This window comes from Arachis ipaensis, chromosome B8 (genome assembly GCF_059453495.1).
Source record: "Arachis ipaensis isolate K30076 ecotype BB chromosome B8, ASM5945349v1, whole genome shotgun sequence".
NCBI classification, from domain to species: Eukaryota; Viridiplantae; Streptophyta; class Magnoliopsida; order Fabales; family Fabaceae; genus Arachis; species Arachis ipaensis.
The window spans coordinates 140,232,782-140,252,020 of record NC_142443.1 but is presented as its reverse complement, the minus strand read 5'-3'; the positions used below and the strand labels follow the sequence as shown (position 1 = coordinate 140,252,020).

Genomic DNA, 19,239 nt, shown 5'->3' with positions numbered 1-19,239 from the left:
AAACATCGTATGTGAGGTCATGTTGGGATAAATTGGTACTTAATGTTAATAACTTAATAACTTAATATTAATATTAACATTTAGTTTAATTTAATATGTAAAAACCCTAAACCCCTGAAGGTGGAAACCACCGGCCTCTGAACCCCCAAAAAACATGTCCACTCTTGAACCTCAGCTTCTGCACTTTCGCGCCTACGAGCTCCGCCTCATCCGCTGCACCCTCACTCCTCCTCCGCCCTCCGATTCCCCCATTCAATCCCCGCCGTCCGATCACCATCTCCACACTCTCATCAACCACCTCCTTTCTTCCATCGAGTCCGGTTCCTATCACCAAGCTCTCACCTCCGACGCTTCCAGACTCGTCTTCGGACTCGCCAATGACTCGCCCCTTCCGGACCCTGTCAACTCAGTTGACTCGGCAGAACGATTCTACTCCGAGTTGCTCCACCGCGCCGAGTTCTTCGTCGCGGACGACTCGGTCGGCGACTCCGACAAGGCTTACATGGCGATTCTCGTGCTGTGCATCGCTGTCGCGGCATTTCTAGGGTTCACTCAATGCAACTTCACCGGGTACGCAAATTTTCAAATGCTACTGAATTTATTTATTTATTTATTTTTGCGTTTCTTTCTAATTTAGCTGAGAAGTGTTAGCTGAATATGAATTGGAATTTGGATTTGGATTTAGGCCTATGAAAGGTTTACCGCGATGTCCGTTGCCTATGGAAGGTGGCGGCAATGGTGGTGAATTCGCAGAGTGGGACAATTGGGCTCGCAATCAGGTTATGGCTGCTGGCTCTGACTTGCTTGGAAAGTTCTCCAATCTTCAGGTACATTTTAAGCATTAGAAGTCACTGTTCCATACATTGCATACATGATTACATTGTGTATTAATCACAAAAATGGCTTTGTTTAATGAAATACGGAGATATTTTAGTTGAGCGAGAGATAGTTGTAGCATGAAAATCTCTTGTTGACATTAGTATTGTTTGCCATTGGAGTGAATTGCTACTCTGGCGTAGCAAGAACAAATGTTATGCTGTGAAAACTTAAAAGTTGATAATTTGGCAATTTGGGTGCTGGAACAAAATCAATGTGGTAGGTACTGAATGAGCAATATTTGAATTTTTGAGTTGCTGAATGATTAACAAAGTAACTTCTAATCGTAGTTGAATTTGAAATAGGTTGATTCCATCAGAATTGTAGGCCATCTCCACCCCCCTTCCTTTTTCTTTTTCTTTCTCTCCCTCTCCATCTTCTCTCTTTCTGTTTTCTAATTTTAGTTTTGCACATCTATTGTTTTGTAGTACATAGTTTTTTCTAAGATGTTGCTTATGCGGATGAAAGATTTGTCATTTCAAGGAGCGATATCTTCTGCATGTGAGATTAGAAGCCTTTCATGGTGGCTTGCAAGGGTTTTGCTTCTTCAGCAGAGAATTTTGGATGAGCGGTCTTCTTCTTTGTTTGATCTTTTGCATGTATACTTGGGTGAGGCTTCGCAACAATTTGGCACTTCAGAAGGTGTTAGAAGTTATTGGGATGCTAATTTACGTGATGGAGAATGCTTAGCTATTGTCTCCATGTTTCATTTAGAGGCTGGAATTATGGAATATGCCTATGGACGAGTAGATCCTTGCAGGTTAGTTACTCTGACGTTTTATTCTTTTTTAATTATTGTTTTTATTAATATGGTTGATAGTCAATTCTTTCTTTGGCATGATTAGGTTGACAAATATTCTTAGTATAATTCGTTTGGCTGTTTTTTATGGGAATGGAAGGTCCACTTCAGTCCAAGTTACTTTCAAGGCTTGCATTATGTACTTGTATATAGTGCAAGGACTTGAGAACATTTCAAGATCGATCTCTGTGTGTAATGCAGTAGTCTATCTAATAGAAGTGAATATTGATTTTATTGGTTTGATGACATGCATTTGTTCGTTCTTGTCAACTTCGAACAGGAAGTTCTAACCCAATATGTTTGACCCCCTTGACCTCTTTCACATTTTTATTCACTTTTAAGGACTTTCCATGAAGTAAAATATGGGTTGGAAATGCAATGGGTTTGAAATATTCAAATTAATATGATTCTTATAATGGTAGAAAACAATTATGTTATGAAATTTTCCTCGGGAATACTATTTGAATGTTTAAATAACTGGTACTTTTGATTCTCCTTTGATATCTTTCTATGCTGAAGTACCTTTTTGCATCAGGACACATTTTGAGTCGGCTGAGATGGCAGCTGGGCTTCAGCTTTCAGTTACTGGGGTGCTGGGTTTCCGTACTGTACATCAGGTAAACTTAGTAAATTGCACAATTATTTTGCTTGACTGAGCATGCCTTCTAATATGTAGTTCTTGGGCATAGGTAGAACCAAAGGCACAAATGGTACTCGTCACAAACACATGCTCATCAAACAATGCGGATAACCACTCTTTGATGGGTAATGGCACACAAAGAAGAGATTCCAGCTCTGGTGATGCATCTGACATACTTATGACACCAAAATTGTTAGGAAATTACGATGACACTAAAACTGGGTCACAAGGAATAGAAAATGGTGCTCAGACTACTCCCAATTTGACAGCAACACAACAGGCTGTAATTCTGGCATATTGCCTTCTAATCGAGAAGAGCTCCAGACATGATGAATTGCAGCGTAAGTTGCCTTGAAAATACCTCTGCTTTGGGGGATAAAGAGGTCTTCTAGCCTATATATGGTGTTTAGCTAAGGTTAAGAAGTGAAATAAAGAATGGAAATTGGATTAGATAATGTTGAACATTAATGGCTTTACCTGTCTATAGGTCTTTATCTAAGCCCCCTTTTTCTTGAGCTATTTCTCAAATGAATAAATTTTCATTGTGGGTGCACGCAAGAGGGAAGGGGGTGATAATTGCTATGAAATAGCTATTGTGTTGATAAGATTTTTTTTACTATAAACTATTTTAGATACTAAATAACTTAGTTCATAAAACACATTAATTCACTTAATTTCTGGCTTGTGAAATGTGTTTCAGGATGGGATATGGCTCCTTACATTGAGGCAATTGATTCCCAGCATTTGTTTTATTTCATTGTAAGTGTGCTGTCAGTGTGTTTTCATATTCCCTTGGAGATTCAGATTTTTTTATATTTTAAATATAAAATTTCAGGTAGTCCTGAGTGAAAACCTAGTTTTTTCTTCCATTTGTTTTAAAATGAGGCTTTTCAATGTACCTAGAAGGAATTTTTCAGAGCGAAAGGCTTTTAGATTTCTTCTTTCAATCTTCTTATTTTGTATTATCCAAAAACTACTATTTGTTTGATAATTTTCTTGTTTGCATCAGATACGATGTTTCTGCGATATCTTGCGTATACAATGGGAATCATCTCGAAGTCGAACAAAGGAGCGTGCTTTACTGATGATGGAGAATTTGGTACGAGTTATGTTGATTGACATGTCAATATGGGATCTCTAAGTGTATATAATTATTCTGACATATCTTTCTCTTGTATGTGTTTTTAATTAGAGGTGACAATGTTATACTTTTTTGCTACTAAAGAAGATACTATGCTTGCATTTTATGCGGACCAAAATTGGGCCATTCAATCTGTACTTTACTACCTTGAATTGAAAACGTCAGTCAATTAAGTTTCTTTCGGTATTTTGCATTGAAAGAATCCATATTTATGTAAGCATCCTTTCTATTTTGTTGGTGCTAATGTTTCAACATGTGAATTGTCTTGATTTGTTCATTGTGGCTTAGATTCATATAGCTGCAGCAGTTGATAAATATATACATCATCTTTTGCAGGTGCAACGTATTTATGAATCTTCTCCAGTTGTAGCAGAAAGAATTCCTCTTAGTTATGATGTTTATATGCCCAGTATTTCTGCATTAAGGAAGTATGACCTTCTGCTCTTTAGGTTCTTCAGATAAAAAAGAGAACTGAATTTGCATGACACCCCCCCCCCCCCCCCCCAAAAAAAAAAAAAAAAAACCAATTTCCTTTCTTATATAATCAGAAGTTAGATAATTCTCAATCTCTAATGTTTCCTTCCTACCAATTTAGGGAATATGGTGAGCTTTTGGTTCGCTGTGGTTTAATAGGGGAGGCAGTGAAGGTATTTGAAGATTTAGAATTATGGGATAATCTTATATACTGCTACAGGTATGATAGCTGAGATGAAAAAGTTGAATGAATTGTGTTCTCTTACAATTCACTCATCAAAGCAGTGAAATCTCATTTTATACTTGATTTGGAACTCAGCTTATTGGAGAAGAAAGCCACAGCTGTTGAACTCATCAAGAAACGTCTTTCAGAACGACCCAGTGACCCCAGATTATGGTATGTTTCTCGGCTTATTTTATTTTCATCTTTCGTATGTCATTGCCTAGACAATTTGATCCACTAAAATATAATGTTTGCTATTACTTGCTGATGGACTTTGTATAACTTATTTCAAATATCAGCAAAAAATAACACTCGCCTTTTTGGTTCGTCTATTTTTTTTTTGGTGACTGATAAATGGGACACAAAGAACAACTAAGGGAGAAACCATCTCCATCCTAATGGTCTCTTCTACGACACTACAAGGGAGATAAAACTCAGCATAAGATTGATAATGCTTAGCCGCCGTCTTCGCAAGAAGATCAGCTGCAAAGTTCGCTGTCCGCTGAATCAATTGAACATGCACCGCCCAATTGCGCTCTAGCATCTCATAGATCTTGAAAAGAATATCATTATCTTCCCTTCTCAACACAATTCGGTTATTATTGATCCACAAATAAGCCTCCAAACAATCTGTTTTGCAAATGACCTCCTTGTATCCATTTTCCCATGTCAAACAAAGACCCCCTCCAAATCGCAAAGAGCTCACACCAAAGGATAGGACCCACAGGAATGCTAGCTGAACAGCCCAATGCTAGCTGAACATCCCAACAACCAATTACAGATACTATCCCGCACCAAGCACCCAAAACCAGCAAGTTGATCTTGCTCAAAGAGACTAGCATCACAATTTATTTTAACATTTGTTGGCGGAGGGAACCAAGAATCAATAGAAGAGGTATGCGTAGTCACCTGATTAAGCCCCTTAGCCAAGACGTATTTAGATGCTGAATGTCGAGCAAGCATGAGAACCTTTTCCTTGCTCCAACTGTCATTTAGATTGAAAATGTCATTGTTCCTATCCCTCCAAATCCACCATAAGCCTGCTCCGCAAAGATTGCTTCGCTGTTCTGGAGATTTAAACGAAGCCAACTTCTAAAATCCACCAAGGCATCCCATCTCCTCAATCCCACATTCAAACTTTCCCAAATTGGCTTTACTTTATCACAAAATCTGAGGCAGTGCTCAATAGTTTCTAGAGCTTCATTGCATCTAGGACAAAGATCAGGTGGTGTCATACCTCTTCTGAATCGGAAGCTGGCCATGGGGATGGCACCATGCAAGCACAGCCAAATCAAAGCCTTGACTTTTTCAGGAATACTCGTACGCCAAAGCCACAACCAATTCTCATTAGGGTCTCAGGCAACCTTTCTTTTTAGAAGCCATTCATAGCCATCCTTTGTGGAGTAGACCTTGGTAGCATTAGCATTCCAAACCCAGGTAGCTGTGTTTCCTTCCTGCACGGTTGGGTTAAAATTTGAAAGATCAAGCTCAAGAGCCTCTGGAAGAATTGTACAAAGACCATCCAAGTGCCATCCAACCCCAAACCACACGTCGCCTAAAGAGAGACAAGTGTCTGAAATATGAACAAAAGGGACCTCATGAGCAAGACTCCCGGAAGGTCTCCAGGGATGATACCAAAAGGATTGAGTTAAAGGGCTAGTACTCCAAACATAGCCATCACTCAGTCTACCAGTTGCCTTTGTGATGTCACGCCATATACCTGAAATTTGCGTAGGACGCACAAGGTCCAAACTCAACGTTCCATGCACATATTTAGCTAACATAATGCGCACCCAAAGTTTGTCCCTCCCATGAAAGAGTTGCCAAACCAATTTACCAAGGAGGGCAATATTAACACAATGAGCATTTCAAATTCCTAGACCCCCATACCTCATTACCTCTTGGGTGTAGTAACCGTATTCCACCCCACCAAACTCGAGCACTGCTCATCTGTCTTCCCTTTCCACAAGAAATTACGCATGATAGCATCAATCTTAGAGCACATCTTGTTGGGGATACTTGCATTTGGTAAATGGGAAGAGAAGATGCCACATATTTTATAAGACAAAGTCTGCCGGCTCTATTAAGGAGACGACCTTTCCAACTAGCCAATCTGTTCTTTATTTTCTCCACCGACTCCAGGCAAACCGCTCTAGTCGCCCTCGGATGGCTAAGATTAACCCTCAAGTATTTACCTAAATTATTGGCAAATCTGATAGATGACACACCAGCCAGCATGTCTCTACTACTATACGGTACACTCTTAGAACAAACTACCCTGGACTTCCCAATGTTCACTTTCATGCCCGAGGCCTTGCAGAACAGATTCAAAGAATGCATGATCTGTTGGACTTGAGTTCTGCTTGCTTTACAGAAGAGAAAAAGGTCGTCCGTAAACATAAGATGTGAAATATGAGGACCCCTCGGAGAAATAGCAATCAGGTCCCAATCCCCTGAGTCCACTGGGTTAGAAATAGAGCAGGCTAACATCTCCATACAAAGAACAAAAAGATAAGGGGACATGGGGTCCCCTTGACGGAGCCCACGTTTGGGTTGAAAACCTTCTAACCTACTACCATTCCAAAGAATCGATAGGGATGATGCTTGAATACAATTCATAATGAGCCTCCGAATAGAGGTAGGGAAACCAAAACAACCCAAGGTATAATCTAGAAACCGCCCGTCTACCTTGTCATATGCTTTTTCTAGATTAATCTTGAAAGCCATAGCACCCTTCCTTGACTTAGTTTTCTTCAAGAAGTGAAGCACCTCTTGTGCCACAATAATGTTGTCAGGGGCTCCTCTCCCGGGAATGAAACCACCCTGATTCGGACTTATAATATCAGATAAGAAAGGTCTCAGGCGACTCACTAGCACTTCAGTCACAATTTTATGGACGACGTTGCCAAGAATGATAGGTCGAAAGTCCTTCATTCTACTTGGGGAGTCCATCTTAGGGATAAGCACTATAAGAGTTTCTAACACGGAGGGATTAAACAGGTCACCCTGAAAAACCCTCTGCACTAAGCTCCACACATCGTGCCCCACAACTTTCCAATATTCCTTAAAAAAGAAAGCTTGGAATTCGTCCGGCCCTGGGGATTTGAGAGGGCTCATGGAATCTACTGCTGCTTTAACCTCCAATAATGAAACAGGTCGGGTCAGGTTCTCACAAGTTTCTTGACTAAGAGAATGCCTTGGAAACTCACCCATACAACCTACCTCCACCGGATCAATTGAACAGAAGAGATTTACAAGAAAAGCCAACACTTCTTGTTGAAGAAGAGCTGGATCAGAGGACCAAGACCCGTCACTCACAAATAGACCATGTATCTTATTCGCCTTCCTTCTAATAATAGTCTGCATATGAAAAAACTTCGTGTTTCTGTCGCCATATCTCACCCATTGTTCTCGAGACTTCTGAAACCAGGGCAATTTTTCCTGGGCTGTCCTCCCTGCATCTTCGTTCCTCTTCTTTACAAGCAACATCATCACATATTTCTAGCCTTCTTTGGAGGTCGTTGAGCTTGCTTTCAAGATCCCTCTTCTTGATAAAAATATTCCCAAAAACACGAGAGTTGAAATCAAGAGAAGACTGTTGCACCTTTATAAGTTTTCCTTGTAAGTGAGAATTGTTGTCATTCCAGGCTTGTTGAACAACACTCTTATAAGAAGGATGAGTGGCCCAGGCAGCTTGGAACCTAAAAGGTCTACTACCCTTCTTGGCTGGAATTCCAAAGCACCTGATGAGCAAAGGGCAGTGATCCGAGTGCAACCGACTAAGTACTTCTGTAAATGCTTCAGGAAACATAATCCTCCAACTGGTATTACTATAAGCTCTGTCTAGCTTCTTGGCCACCTTCCTATTCCCCTGAACCCTCCTAAACCAAGTAAAATTCCTTCCTGTTGTTGCCAGATCAAACAAATTACAAGTATCTAGGACATGAGAAAAATAGCTCCTGTGAGAAGCATTATAGAAGCCCCCGTTTCACTTATTGAGGATGTAAAATTTCATTAAAATCCCCAACTACAAGCCAAGGATCCTGGATAGTCGTTCCAAGAACAGAAAGATTTTCCCATAATTCACCACGGTTTGCAGGTTGGGGACTACCGTAAACTGCACTACAAATCCAGGTTTTTCCACCCCTATCAATTGCAACAGACAGACATTGTTCCATGGTCACAATCACTCGACATTTAGCTTTGCCATCCGAGGATAAAAACCAAATACCCCCTGTGTCCATTGCCTTCCACAATTCCCACCGGAGTAAACCCCAAATTTTCCCAAAAACAATTTCATAGTACTAAAGACAACATGGGTTTCAACAAGAATAACAAAAGTAGGATTAAACCTTCTTACCAATTCCTTGCTGTGTACTCAAGTCATCCTGTTAGAGGCTCCTCTCACGTTCCAGCTGATCAAGTTCAGAGAATCACTATCCATAAAAACCAGGCTTGATGATGGAACATCGATGCTAGCCTCTCATGTTGAGGGTCCTCTGTCACCCATCTTGGTTTCCCCCTCCACATTTGCACTGCAGCCATTCTTGTCTTGGGCATGCTTAATTCCTCCTCTTATAACTTACTTTGATAAACGGTGTAGTAGAATGTGGAACAATGCCATCTTTTCACCCTCAACCCCCCTTGGTGATGCCACCATACCAGTCTCATCGTCGTTGCCACAATCTTGGGCCACATGCCCAAAACAATTGCATCTTCCACAAATAAGATGCAAGTTCTCATACTCAATGTTATACTCAAAGCCATCGATCATAATCTTCCGCTTCACTGGCCGTCCAAGATTGATTTGCACGCTCGTGCATATTTACCACGCTCTGCAGATTTGGTGGCCAAATCAACCTTCATAGGTTTTCCCACCGTTTTTGCTATGTTTAAAATAGCCTTCTCACTGTAGTACCAGATATTAAGCCCTGTAATTCTTATCCATACTAGAGTAGAACCAAAGGTATCTCCACACAGTTTGAAAGAAGAGCATCATGGCTTGGCTGCCATGTAGTTCCCTCCGATCATCCAAGGCCCCCCAAGCAAAAGTCGCTCTCTATCCTCCCACAAGTCGAACTTGATGAGAAAATAGCCGTAACCCACATCCAACACCTCATAGCCGCCTTTGGTCCTCCAAACTCCCCTCAGCTTGTGAGTAATGGCTGTGTAACTGAAAGTTTTGCCAAGGACCTTAATGATAATGGCATCCCGATAAGGTGCGGAAAGGATCTCTCTCGCCTCTTCAGTGAATTCCACACTAGGGATCTCCCCGTCTGTGATGACTGCTATTTTGTCTGCATCAAGAGAATCCACCACATGAGAAACCCTAGCGGAGGAGTCACCCACCACTTTGTCTCGAAAAGAGACCTTGAAAGCCTCTTTGTCCTTCAGAATCTTCTCTCCATCTCCCATACCCGGTACTGCTTCTCGCCCCCCATCCTTCGTGATTCCAGACCCTCCACCTTCCTCCAAAACATTCTTACCTTTCACTCCATGATCATTGATACCCTTTTCTTTCAAGACTCTCACCCTGTTACCCTCGCTGCGCTCTCCCCCCTCCCCCGCTCTCCCCACTCATTGTGTCTTTTTTGGTTCGTCTATTTATGAAAAGGAAGTCTTATTATAACAGAAGTTGCTCACCCATAATTTTTAGATATCCCAAAATAGGAGCTTTAATGGAGTACTGACTTGTATTTAGATTACATATGGCCTGTAGTTTTTGTTGGTCCGAAGATATTTGTTAAAGATTATTTGGCTCATCTTGTTATTTAGTTTTTTATTCGATTCAATCATGAATCAGTCATGATGGGTGACATGCTAGCTGGCACTATACAAGATTTTATGCATAATTTATTTCACCTAGTGCTAACAATTTCTAATTTCTAGGTGTTCATTGGGTGACATTACGAATAATGACACCTGTTACGAAAAGGCTCTGGAAGTTTCAAATAGTAGGTCTGCTAGAGCTAAGGTGCTCCTGTGTTTACATTCGTTTGCTCGTTGCTGCCTGTGTGCTCTACAAACTTTCTTATGCCATATTAGAAAATTTTAAACTAAGATTATTATCTTTTTAACAAATTTCGTTATTCTTTGATCGATAGCGTTCTCTGGCTCGCAGCGCATACAATAGAGGAGACTACGAGACATCTAAAATTTTGTGGTGTGTGCTGTAACCTGAAGCTTTTCACTATGATCCTTGCCTGTGTCAACTATTATTACATTTATAGTTTTTGGTGTTTTGACAACATTGCTATTTAGTGTGATGTGCTTTTGTTCACTAATTTCAGGGAGTCTGCAATGTCAATGAACTCTATGTTTCCAGATGGTTGGTTCGCATTTGGGGCTGCTGCATTGAAGGTGAATGAAATACTAATAATTGTAGTGGCTATTTTGGCTATTGCCACCATTGACATGTGGCGACAATCTACTAGATTAGGCCAGCTTTGGATAATTTGACAATTAGTTGCATGTGTGCACAGATTAGCACAGTAGCACTTGCATAGCTGTGTATGGTTGTGTATGCAATTGGATATCTGTGGCATCACCTGTTTGGCCTGTTAGGATGGGAACAAAATTACTCACATGCATTTGTTATGCTGACTAGGCTTGTTCCCTACCCCCCCCCCCTCCAAAAAACAAAAAAACAAGAAAAAAAACTATTTTTTGTTATCTCGTACTTTAAACTAACCATGAAATTTTACAGGCACGGGATATTGAAAAGGCTCTGGATGCATTTACCCGTGCGGTTCAACTTGATCCTGAAAATGGGGAAGCTTGGAATAACATTGCTTGCTTGTATGGAATTCTAGCTTTCTTGTTATATTTAAAAATTATAAAACAGCTTAAGCCTGTTTAGTTTGAGTGCTTTTTTTTTTTCCCTTCGGTGTCTTATTTAGTATTTTGTGAAGGAACAAATAATAATTATTAATTCTCAGTATTCTCTTTCAAAAATCTTTAACATATAAAGCAAAATGAAAGAAAAATGTGCATTTTTATCATTAATTGGAAACATAAAATGAAAATAGAAAATGTTTTCTAAATCCGAGTTAACTCTTAGTTTGTTTCATGACTTGTTTTCCAGCAAATGCGCTCGCATTTACAACATGTGCATAAGTATCTTTCCCCTTTTGCATCCTTAGAGTTTGAGCTACCTAACTAATATATACAAAGTCAATCTAACTGTCCCGAAGTGAGTTTGACATTGTAATAATTTTTCATTTTCAAACTGCTTTTTACCATGGTTTCATTGTCCTGATCTGTACAGAACAGAACTCTTTTTCAGAAAAAAAAAAGAGAGATTCAATAGTGGTTCATTAACTATTTTCTTCTAGAGTTTACTTATTATGCATTTCACTTTACATGCAGGCATATGATCAAGAAAAAGAACAAGGAGGCCTTCATTGCATTTAAAGAAGCCTTGAAGTTCAAGTATTATATTCATCCCTTTTATTAAACTGCTTTAAAGATATTTCTGGAAAAAATATGCTCGTATACCCGGTTGTGTGTATACAGCATAGCATGTGTATTAGTTCACAATCATTAAAATTTGGGGTTCATAGTAACATAATGATACTTGATGACAGACGGAACAGCTGGCAACTCTGGGAGAACTATAGTCATGTTGCTATTGATGTTGGCAATATCAGTCAGGTATTTGCTGCTTTCCCATATTCTTCTGTTGATCAAAACCAGTATTAGTTTTCATTGCATATGGATATCGTCTTCTATGTAACAAGAAGTATGAAAGATGAGATTTGTTTTCTCTGTTGTTCCATTATCTTTTGTTCTTTGTCACTCATCAAGTTTTATAAATTCTTTTAGGCTCTGGAAGGTGCGCAGATGGTTTTGGAAATGTCCAACAATAAAAGAGTAGATACAGAACTACTAGAAAGGATCAGAACGGAGGTTGAAAAGAGGCGCTCAATAAGTAATTCGGTGCCATCTGTTGCAACTGATATTACACATTGTACAGATAAACTTCAGTTAGATGATTCTCAATTAGAACTTCAAGAGCAATCACAAGCTTCTGATGATGGAAGATCACGTGAAACTGAGCAATTGATGTTGTTACTTGGAAGAGTTCTACAGCAGGTATACGATTATATTAATCTTCTGTTTATGTGGATCCCTTTTACTCAACGAAGAGTGTGGCCAATATGCACTGCCAACACCTCCAGAGGGGGCCATGGGAAAAGTGGATCATCTGCTTATTATAAATAGTATTGAACTGTAATAATGTTTCCTATGAATGTTCATAAGTTGATGCAAAAGATAGTTGGCACACAGAAATGTTCAGTTTAATATTTAATTCTCTGATGCAGATAGTTAAAAGTGGGAGTGGATATGGACCAGATATCTGGGGCTTATATGCAAAATGGCATAGAATGAATGGAGATCTCATTATGTGTTCTGAAGCCCTTTTAAAGCAAGTTAGATCACTCCAGGTATGTCTCACATGGTTGGTTAGATAGTTCTACCTTTACGCAAGAGTAAGAGTTATATACCTATGTCCGGTATCAAAGAATCTGTGCATTTGTATCGCTACAACTATGGTGAAATTCAATTTTATCATAGTATTATGTTTTCTTAGGGATCTGATACTTGGAAAGACAGAGATCGCTTCAAGAAGTTTGCAATAGCATCCTTGGAACTTTGCAAGGTGTACATGGAAATTTCCTCATCTGCCGGCAGAACTAAAGAGTTATATACAGCTGACATGCATCTGAAGAACATCATCAAACAGGCAAGATGCTTATTCTGAAGTTAACATCAAGTTCTTCTTTACCACACATAAGCCATGGTTTTGCGGTTTCAGTTGTGTGTTGCAAGATCCAATACGACACTAAATGGCATTACAAATACAAACAAGCCCTTTGAAACCTGAAAATAGAAACTGGACAACATTTTTTAGTTTATGGGCTCTGCCCGCTTTCATGCTACATATAGAAATATGCTTTTCAAGCATGTTGCTCATCCTCTAAAGTTTTTTAATTTATTATTTATATTCTCAGGCTCAGAGCTTCTCTGATACAGAAGAGTTCAGGGATCTTCAGGCTTTCCATGAAGAAGTGAAGATCAAACTCCAATCGAATTCAACACCTACCTAAAATACTTGTGGAAACATGATCAAATAAGTTGTTTCTAACTAAGGTTTCATTGGTATTCCTAAGATCAGAGGCTAACCCATCAAACTTGAATATATTAAGAATGGACATGTTGCTTTCTGCATCCATCAACAGAAGTAGTCTAAACTCTAAAGCTTGATTATAGAATCCTTGATTTGGATTATATATGCTGAAAGTAATCAAGCTGTGCCTATGTATCATATCATGTATGTTCTATATTTAAAAGTGAGAGAAGTGTTAAGTTTTTTGTGATGTTTAGATGCAAAATTCATCTCTTATTGTAACAATGTTACATGTTGTAATAGCATGATAATCTTTATCACTAAATTACATGAAGAGAGTTATAATACTCAATGTAGATGATGTTTAATAAACAGTAAAGACGTGTTTTTGATATTCAGTTGGTGAAGGTTGCAATATACACAAAATCTGCAATTTGAGAAAATGAACTAAACAGTGCACACTTATAATCTAAAGATCAAGGTATACATTGTTGCCAATTTGCCATGCATTATATTTTAAAATCCTCGTTATCATGCATTCATGCTTACTCTTTCCTCTGCTGACCAAACATCCATCCATATGAAGAATTAGGAACATAAGTACTACACACGATAGAAAATTAGAAACTCATACATAGTGGAGATAAAAATCAAGCAAGAGCTTGGTAAGGTCCGAAACAGAAACTGAATAATAAAATCATAGCAAAGCTTTAGAGCAAATACATATATTCATTAGTAACATCCAGTTTTCAGCAGCAACCCCTCTTCTCTTTATAGACATATTTGCCAACGTTTCTTCGAATTTTTGTTCTATATAACAAAGACCGTAAGACACTAAGACTTGTATTTTTCACATTAGGATGCATGAATAGCTGCTGCTGGGGTATATGGTACTAAACGTTCAATCAATGCGTGGTTTGGTTAGAGTTAAGTTGAACTCTGAGAAAAACATAAATATGCTAGTACATACTAATATGGTTTGTTCACTTGCAAAACTCAACACGAGAAAGATTGACACATGATTTATGAAGATCTTAAATCCCGTCGAAGCCATATGCCTTTTTCTCAAGTCCATCTGTATACAACTGTTTTAGACACCTTTTTATGTTTAGTATTAAAAATGATTGATAAAAAAGTGAGAGGATAGAAAATGTCTTATATACCATAAAATGTTATTTTTGAATAGTATAATCCAATTGATACTCTAGAAGAAATTCTGATAAAATTATCAAAATAGGTTATTTAACTAAAAGCTGGCCACTGAAATTTCCACTCTCACCTCAACAAATCCTAGCAGACATGGAGAGTTGTAGGGAATGGTTGAAGAACTTTAAAAGAAAGAAATGAATTTCGCAATATTTTAGACTCACTCATGGAAGGACTGAAAATTACGAATAATGATAGCTACATATCCTTTCCGATGACAATATCCGTAGGGGTATATGGTTCATTTCTAAAACTTGATATTAAACATCTCATTTTACAAGTCCCACAAAAAAAAATCTAATTTTAGAACTTCGATCAATTGTCGTGGTGTGATATACGAAAAATTATGGACGTATTTTGATGTTTACATGATAAAATTCAATGCTGTCTTCTAATCCATATAGCCGACTGAACTAGTGGTATAAGATTTTGTCGTTGTTTGTTGTCACACTAAATTTTTATTTATCATAATATTAAGTAGGCGAAGAAAATAGCCAATTTGATTGGTAACCCCACTGAAGACAGAAGATCTACATATCATAACCGATTTTACAACAAAAATGTGAACATCAGAACCTCTTTGAAGGTAAGTGGTTAGCAAAATATTTGTGGAATCAGACTCTTAAAGCCGTACAATTTCTAAACTATAACAATTTTAAGTTCAACAAAGAATAACTAGGCTCTTATAATCCTACCTTAGCTTTCATACATGGAATTGATCTCTATTTCATTGCCAACAGACTAAATATAGCATTTGAGACCTCCAATAGCTGCTGCTCAATTCTCTCTCTCCATTTGAATATATCCTTATACATCTCCTGTGAGAAAAGATGATAAAAAATGAAAATATTATGCTGAAAAACCATTTATAAACATTATTAAAGTGGCATGTACACACTATCAACATCACCTGAAACATCACCAACGAGTTGTCAAGCTCTGACTTTGAGTTAACAGTAGTAGATGAATCAGGGGTCACATTTGGTTGATCTTGTTTCCTGGGAATCAATTCCATCAAATTACTACCATTTTGAGAAGGAAAAAAAATTATTGAAAGCACAAGAACATGTCTTTTGGTTGGATCATTTTTCCAACTTGAAAGAGGGTGAGGACTCGGGGATCGGATTTAAAGAGTTTGACTTTATTGTTACCTCTTTGCGTAGGTTAGATCTTCACTAAGCTGCTGAATTGGCAGGGAAGAGTTAGGATCTTCATGTATGACCTCTTGTTGAACATTAAGCACCCCAGAACTCCCAATCCAAGTAGCAAATTTGTCTCCATGAATATGGTCTAGATTGGTACTCCCTATCCAATCTTTCCAGGTTTCTTGAGGAGGGAAAGTTGGACATTCCTTTGAGTCTTTGAGATCATTCAATTTATTTGTTATTTCTGCTAGCTGTTGCTCAACTTTAGTTTTCCAAACCACTAAATCACCATACTTGCCCTTTCAATACAATACACAACACTATAGTAAGCCAGAAATCACACGGACAAACAATCCAAAATTGAACTCACTGAACAAAACCCGAGGCCCATTAAATCTTAATGGATCTAAAAGTCCTTAATATGTTTAGTTGAAAGCAAGTTGAGAGTCTTAATTAACATACGATAAATAATTTTAAATTAATGTCACTATTGGTAATATTATTTTTTAAAAGAGAAAAAAAAATTGAAACACAAAAATATAAATAATTAATAAAGGATAGAAAAGAGACGCTTGTGTTACAAATACAACAACAAAATATTAGTTGAGAAAAAAAACAATAAAATAGCATGCAAAGGAAAAACTCAACTCCTCATAAAGAAATTGAATGTAAAAGCAAGTCCCTCTTGCTTTAGAGTATTCAGGAGTTTAAATGTTCAACATGAACTTCATAAACCTTAATAATAATATGTTTTGAGTCAACGAAGAAAAATAAAAAATAAATAAGGAAAAATCTGTCTCCTTGTGTGATAGCACAACCAACTATGCAATTAGTTACCTGGACATCCTTCAGAGAAGCCATGATTTCCTTTACGTGACGATCAATCACAACTTTCCACTTCACAAATCCCTTGCGAGTCTCTTGAAACTGAATCACAACACATAAGCAATGTAACACCATGAAGTGCTTTATAAAAGAGTAAATCATTGAACACCAAATTATTCAACATTTACCTGTATCAAACTGGTTTCAGTTTTTTGTTGCTGCTCAGCAATGAGCTCCTGCATACATCTGCAACAATAAAAATCACTAAAGAAAATAAAGTAGCTAACATGCAAAAGTATTTTTAAAATTAAGTTTCCAAGTTTTATACTTCTTCAGTTGGGCCATTTCTATTTTAAGAAGTTTCAGTTCATCAGATGAATTAGAAGCCGAAGAGGAGGTACAGCCTTCCAAAGATACGGATGGTGGCATCCGGTAAGAAAGCTGCAACTGTTCCTTTTGGTGGATCTTGTCCAAGTCAACACTCTCCAACCAATACTCCATGATTCTGTTGGTATTGAAGCACCTACGGAACCGCTCAATCCCACCAGGTGCCACTTTACCGTCAATGTGTTTCAGCAAGTGGTCTAACAGTCCAGTATCACTAATGTGCTTACGAGCAGCCATTCTTAATGCAGGTCGAGTTATTGGATGTTCAAAAGTAGCACCTTCAGCCTTTAAAATCTCCCACATTCTTTGCTCAGCCACTTTATACCTAAATTACATAACTGCATTAACTTAGTATACATTGTTATTGAACACAATAAAAATAATACCATATTTTCATACCTCTGGGATGACCATCTATTCTTACTTTCATAGTTGTGAGTCTTGAGCTTGCTAATACTTTGCCTCTGACATGACTCCTTCACCTCCCTAAGCTCACTAAGGCTAAGTCGCTTCCTTTTCTTAATTTCTGGCAAAATTTTATTGTTAATAATTTCTTCTTCTTCTTCATCATTCAGTAACTCATCCTCGCAAGTATCAAGAGAACTTTGACTTTCATATCCCTCATCCTCATGCTGACCAGTGAACATCATTCGATGACGAACACCCAATTGTTCCATCTTAACATCTATCAATTAAAGCATCCTTCGCCAGATCAGTATATTGCTAAAAATATGGATCTTGAGATCAGTAAATCTGCATTAGGATTAGAAACATAATAATAATTAAACAAACCTAAAAGTTCTGTTCAGTAATACATCAGGTGATATAGGTTAATTTAATTTAAGATTTCATGTTATGAATCTAAGATACTGCAACATGGCATCATTTCTTACAAGTTAAATAAATCCGGCTAGTACCAAATGATGACCACATTAACTCATTGTTTTGTATTATATCCAAAAATATTATGCGTTAAACCAAATAGTTCTTAAGATTCCAAAAGATTCCAATTTAGGGGAGATTTCTTAAGGGTGGAAATAGTTCTATTCCAAAAGGTTCCTCAGTTACAACTCCAATTCCCTAATCTTAGTTCTTAAGCGCAAGTATCAGTACTATTCTGTGTGTATACATCATGCACATTAGAGAAAACACTGAACTACCAAAATTTTGTTCATAACAAAACAATAGTACACAAATAGATGGCCACCAACTTGACATATTGGCTAAAATATTCGTATAACTAAGAACGTTAAATTAAAAGATGTCATAATAGTAGACATCACTCAACACTCATCAGTCATCAAAATGCTTGCTCATAATAAATAAAAATTTCAAACACAATAGATAAGTGAATGGTGAGAATGAAACATGACTCAAACATGATAAGCATTGTTCAACTAAAAGAAACCGGATCAAGCATGAGCATTTTAACATGATTGAGTCAACAAAATTGAAACGGACACAGCCATTTTCAGTATATTTAGAAATCATTCTCGCCAACCTAAGTACATTTCAACGAAGAAAACAGTAAATAAAGCAAAGCATACATCCCATACCTTAAGTAACACCACCAAAACACACAGAACAAGATCACAGTGACGAAGCACTTAAGCAAAACGCAAAACAAGGTAACAAACCCTAAAATCAATATCTCTCACTCTACCAAAGTCTCTCAGGCATCAACAACAACCAAATCAAACATTAAACTGATAAGAAAAAACCAGCAGGACGGACTAATGATTAAAACAAGGTTAATCTTCACAGGAAAACAAAGAAATGCAATGCAACAAAAGCTTATGCAGCTGAAAAAAGAAGGAATAAGAAAATGTAGCCGATTCACACAAAATGCAACAAGTTCATTGCATCGGAACACGGATATCCCCCAAATTTATAGGAATAAACGCATCTAAAAACCTAATACAGTAAGGCACGAAACGTGAATCGACGAAAAAATAGTGGCAACGAACATAAAAGTAAGAACCCTACCAATCGGTGGAGCAAGGAAGCGAAGAGAGAAAGAGAAAACGGTGAAGCTTTTTTTGTAAGTTTCAATAATAGCACCAAAAAAAGTTTCAATAATCTTTTAAAATTGTTGTGATAAGGATACTTTATCATACCTTACGTGGATGACCATTTTCCATGATATATAGTTTCCCAAGAATGACTTCATTTAATATGAAGTTGAAAAAGTTACCTAATGTACGTGTATAAATAGAGGCTTAAGCCTCTAACAATTACACACAAGCAATAATACAAATACAAAAATCTTCTCTTTCTTTCTACGTACAAAAGTTCTTTTCTATTCATATATTACAACAACAACAACAGAATAAATATATTATCCTTCCTTCCTTCTCATACAAATAAATCCTCTTTTATGTTACAATCAAATA

General features: G+C 37.7%; 2 protein-coding genes across 7 annotated transcripts; one reads left to right on the top strand and one right to left on the bottom strand.

The window, feature by feature from the left end:
• Nucleotides 1-56: 56 nt before the first annotated feature.
• Nucleotides 57-13,677, top strand: LOC107612949 (Protein prenylyltransferase superfamily protein). Of its 2 annotated transcripts, XM_016314746.3 has the most exons (20): nucleotides 57-570; nucleotides 686-827; nucleotides 1,305-1,636; nucleotides 2,211-2,292; nucleotides 2,365-2,656; nucleotides 3,016-3,074; nucleotides 3,325-3,414; nucleotides 3,793-3,884; nucleotides 4,052-4,150; nucleotides 4,250-4,327; nucleotides 10,043-10,127; nucleotides 10,258-10,316; nucleotides 10,444-10,513; nucleotides 10,860-10,951; nucleotides 11,522-11,584; nucleotides 11,740-11,806; nucleotides 11,978-12,247; nucleotides 12,478-12,600; nucleotides 12,747-12,899; nucleotides 13,168-13,677. In XM_016314746.3, the coding sequence occupies exons 1-20, from the start codon at nucleotides 155-157 to the stop codon at nucleotides 13,261-13,263; spliced, it is 2,760 nt and encodes a 919-aa protein (XP_016170232.1). In that variant the 5' UTR covers nucleotides 57-154; the 3' UTR covers nucleotides 13,264-13,677. The 2 variants fall into 2 exon arrangements, with proteins under 2 accessions (XP_016170232.1, XP_020965816.1); XM_021110157.2 differs by lacking the exons at nucleotides 10,043-10,127; nucleotides 10,258-10,316.
• A 1,293-nt stretch (nucleotides 13,678-14,970) lies between these two features.
• Nucleotides 14,971-18,958, bottom strand: LOC107612951 (protein DYAD). Of its 5 annotated transcripts, none has more exons than XM_088496262.1 (8): nucleotides 18,833-18,958; nucleotides 17,246-17,599; nucleotides 16,788-17,171; nucleotides 16,648-16,705; nucleotides 16,472-16,561; nucleotides 15,641-15,933; nucleotides 15,400-15,487; nucleotides 14,971-15,307 (listed from the first exon to the last, which is right to left on the bottom strand). In XM_088496262.1, the coding sequence occupies exons 2-8, from the start codon at nucleotides 17,521-17,523 to the stop codon at nucleotides 15,212-15,214; spliced, it is 1,287 nt and encodes a 428-aa protein (XP_088352388.1). In that variant the 5' UTR covers nucleotides 17,524-17,599; nucleotides 18,833-18,958; the 3' UTR covers nucleotides 14,971-15,211. The 5 variants fall into 5 exon arrangements, with proteins under 5 accessions (XP_088352388.1, XP_088352389.1, XP_016170235.1 ...); XM_088496263.1 differs by having other exon boundaries at nucleotides 17,246-17,531; nucleotides 18,833-18,914; XM_016314749.3 differs by having other exon boundaries at nucleotides 14,971-15,487.
• Between the last annotated feature and the right edge of the window lie 281 nt (nucleotides 18,959-19,239).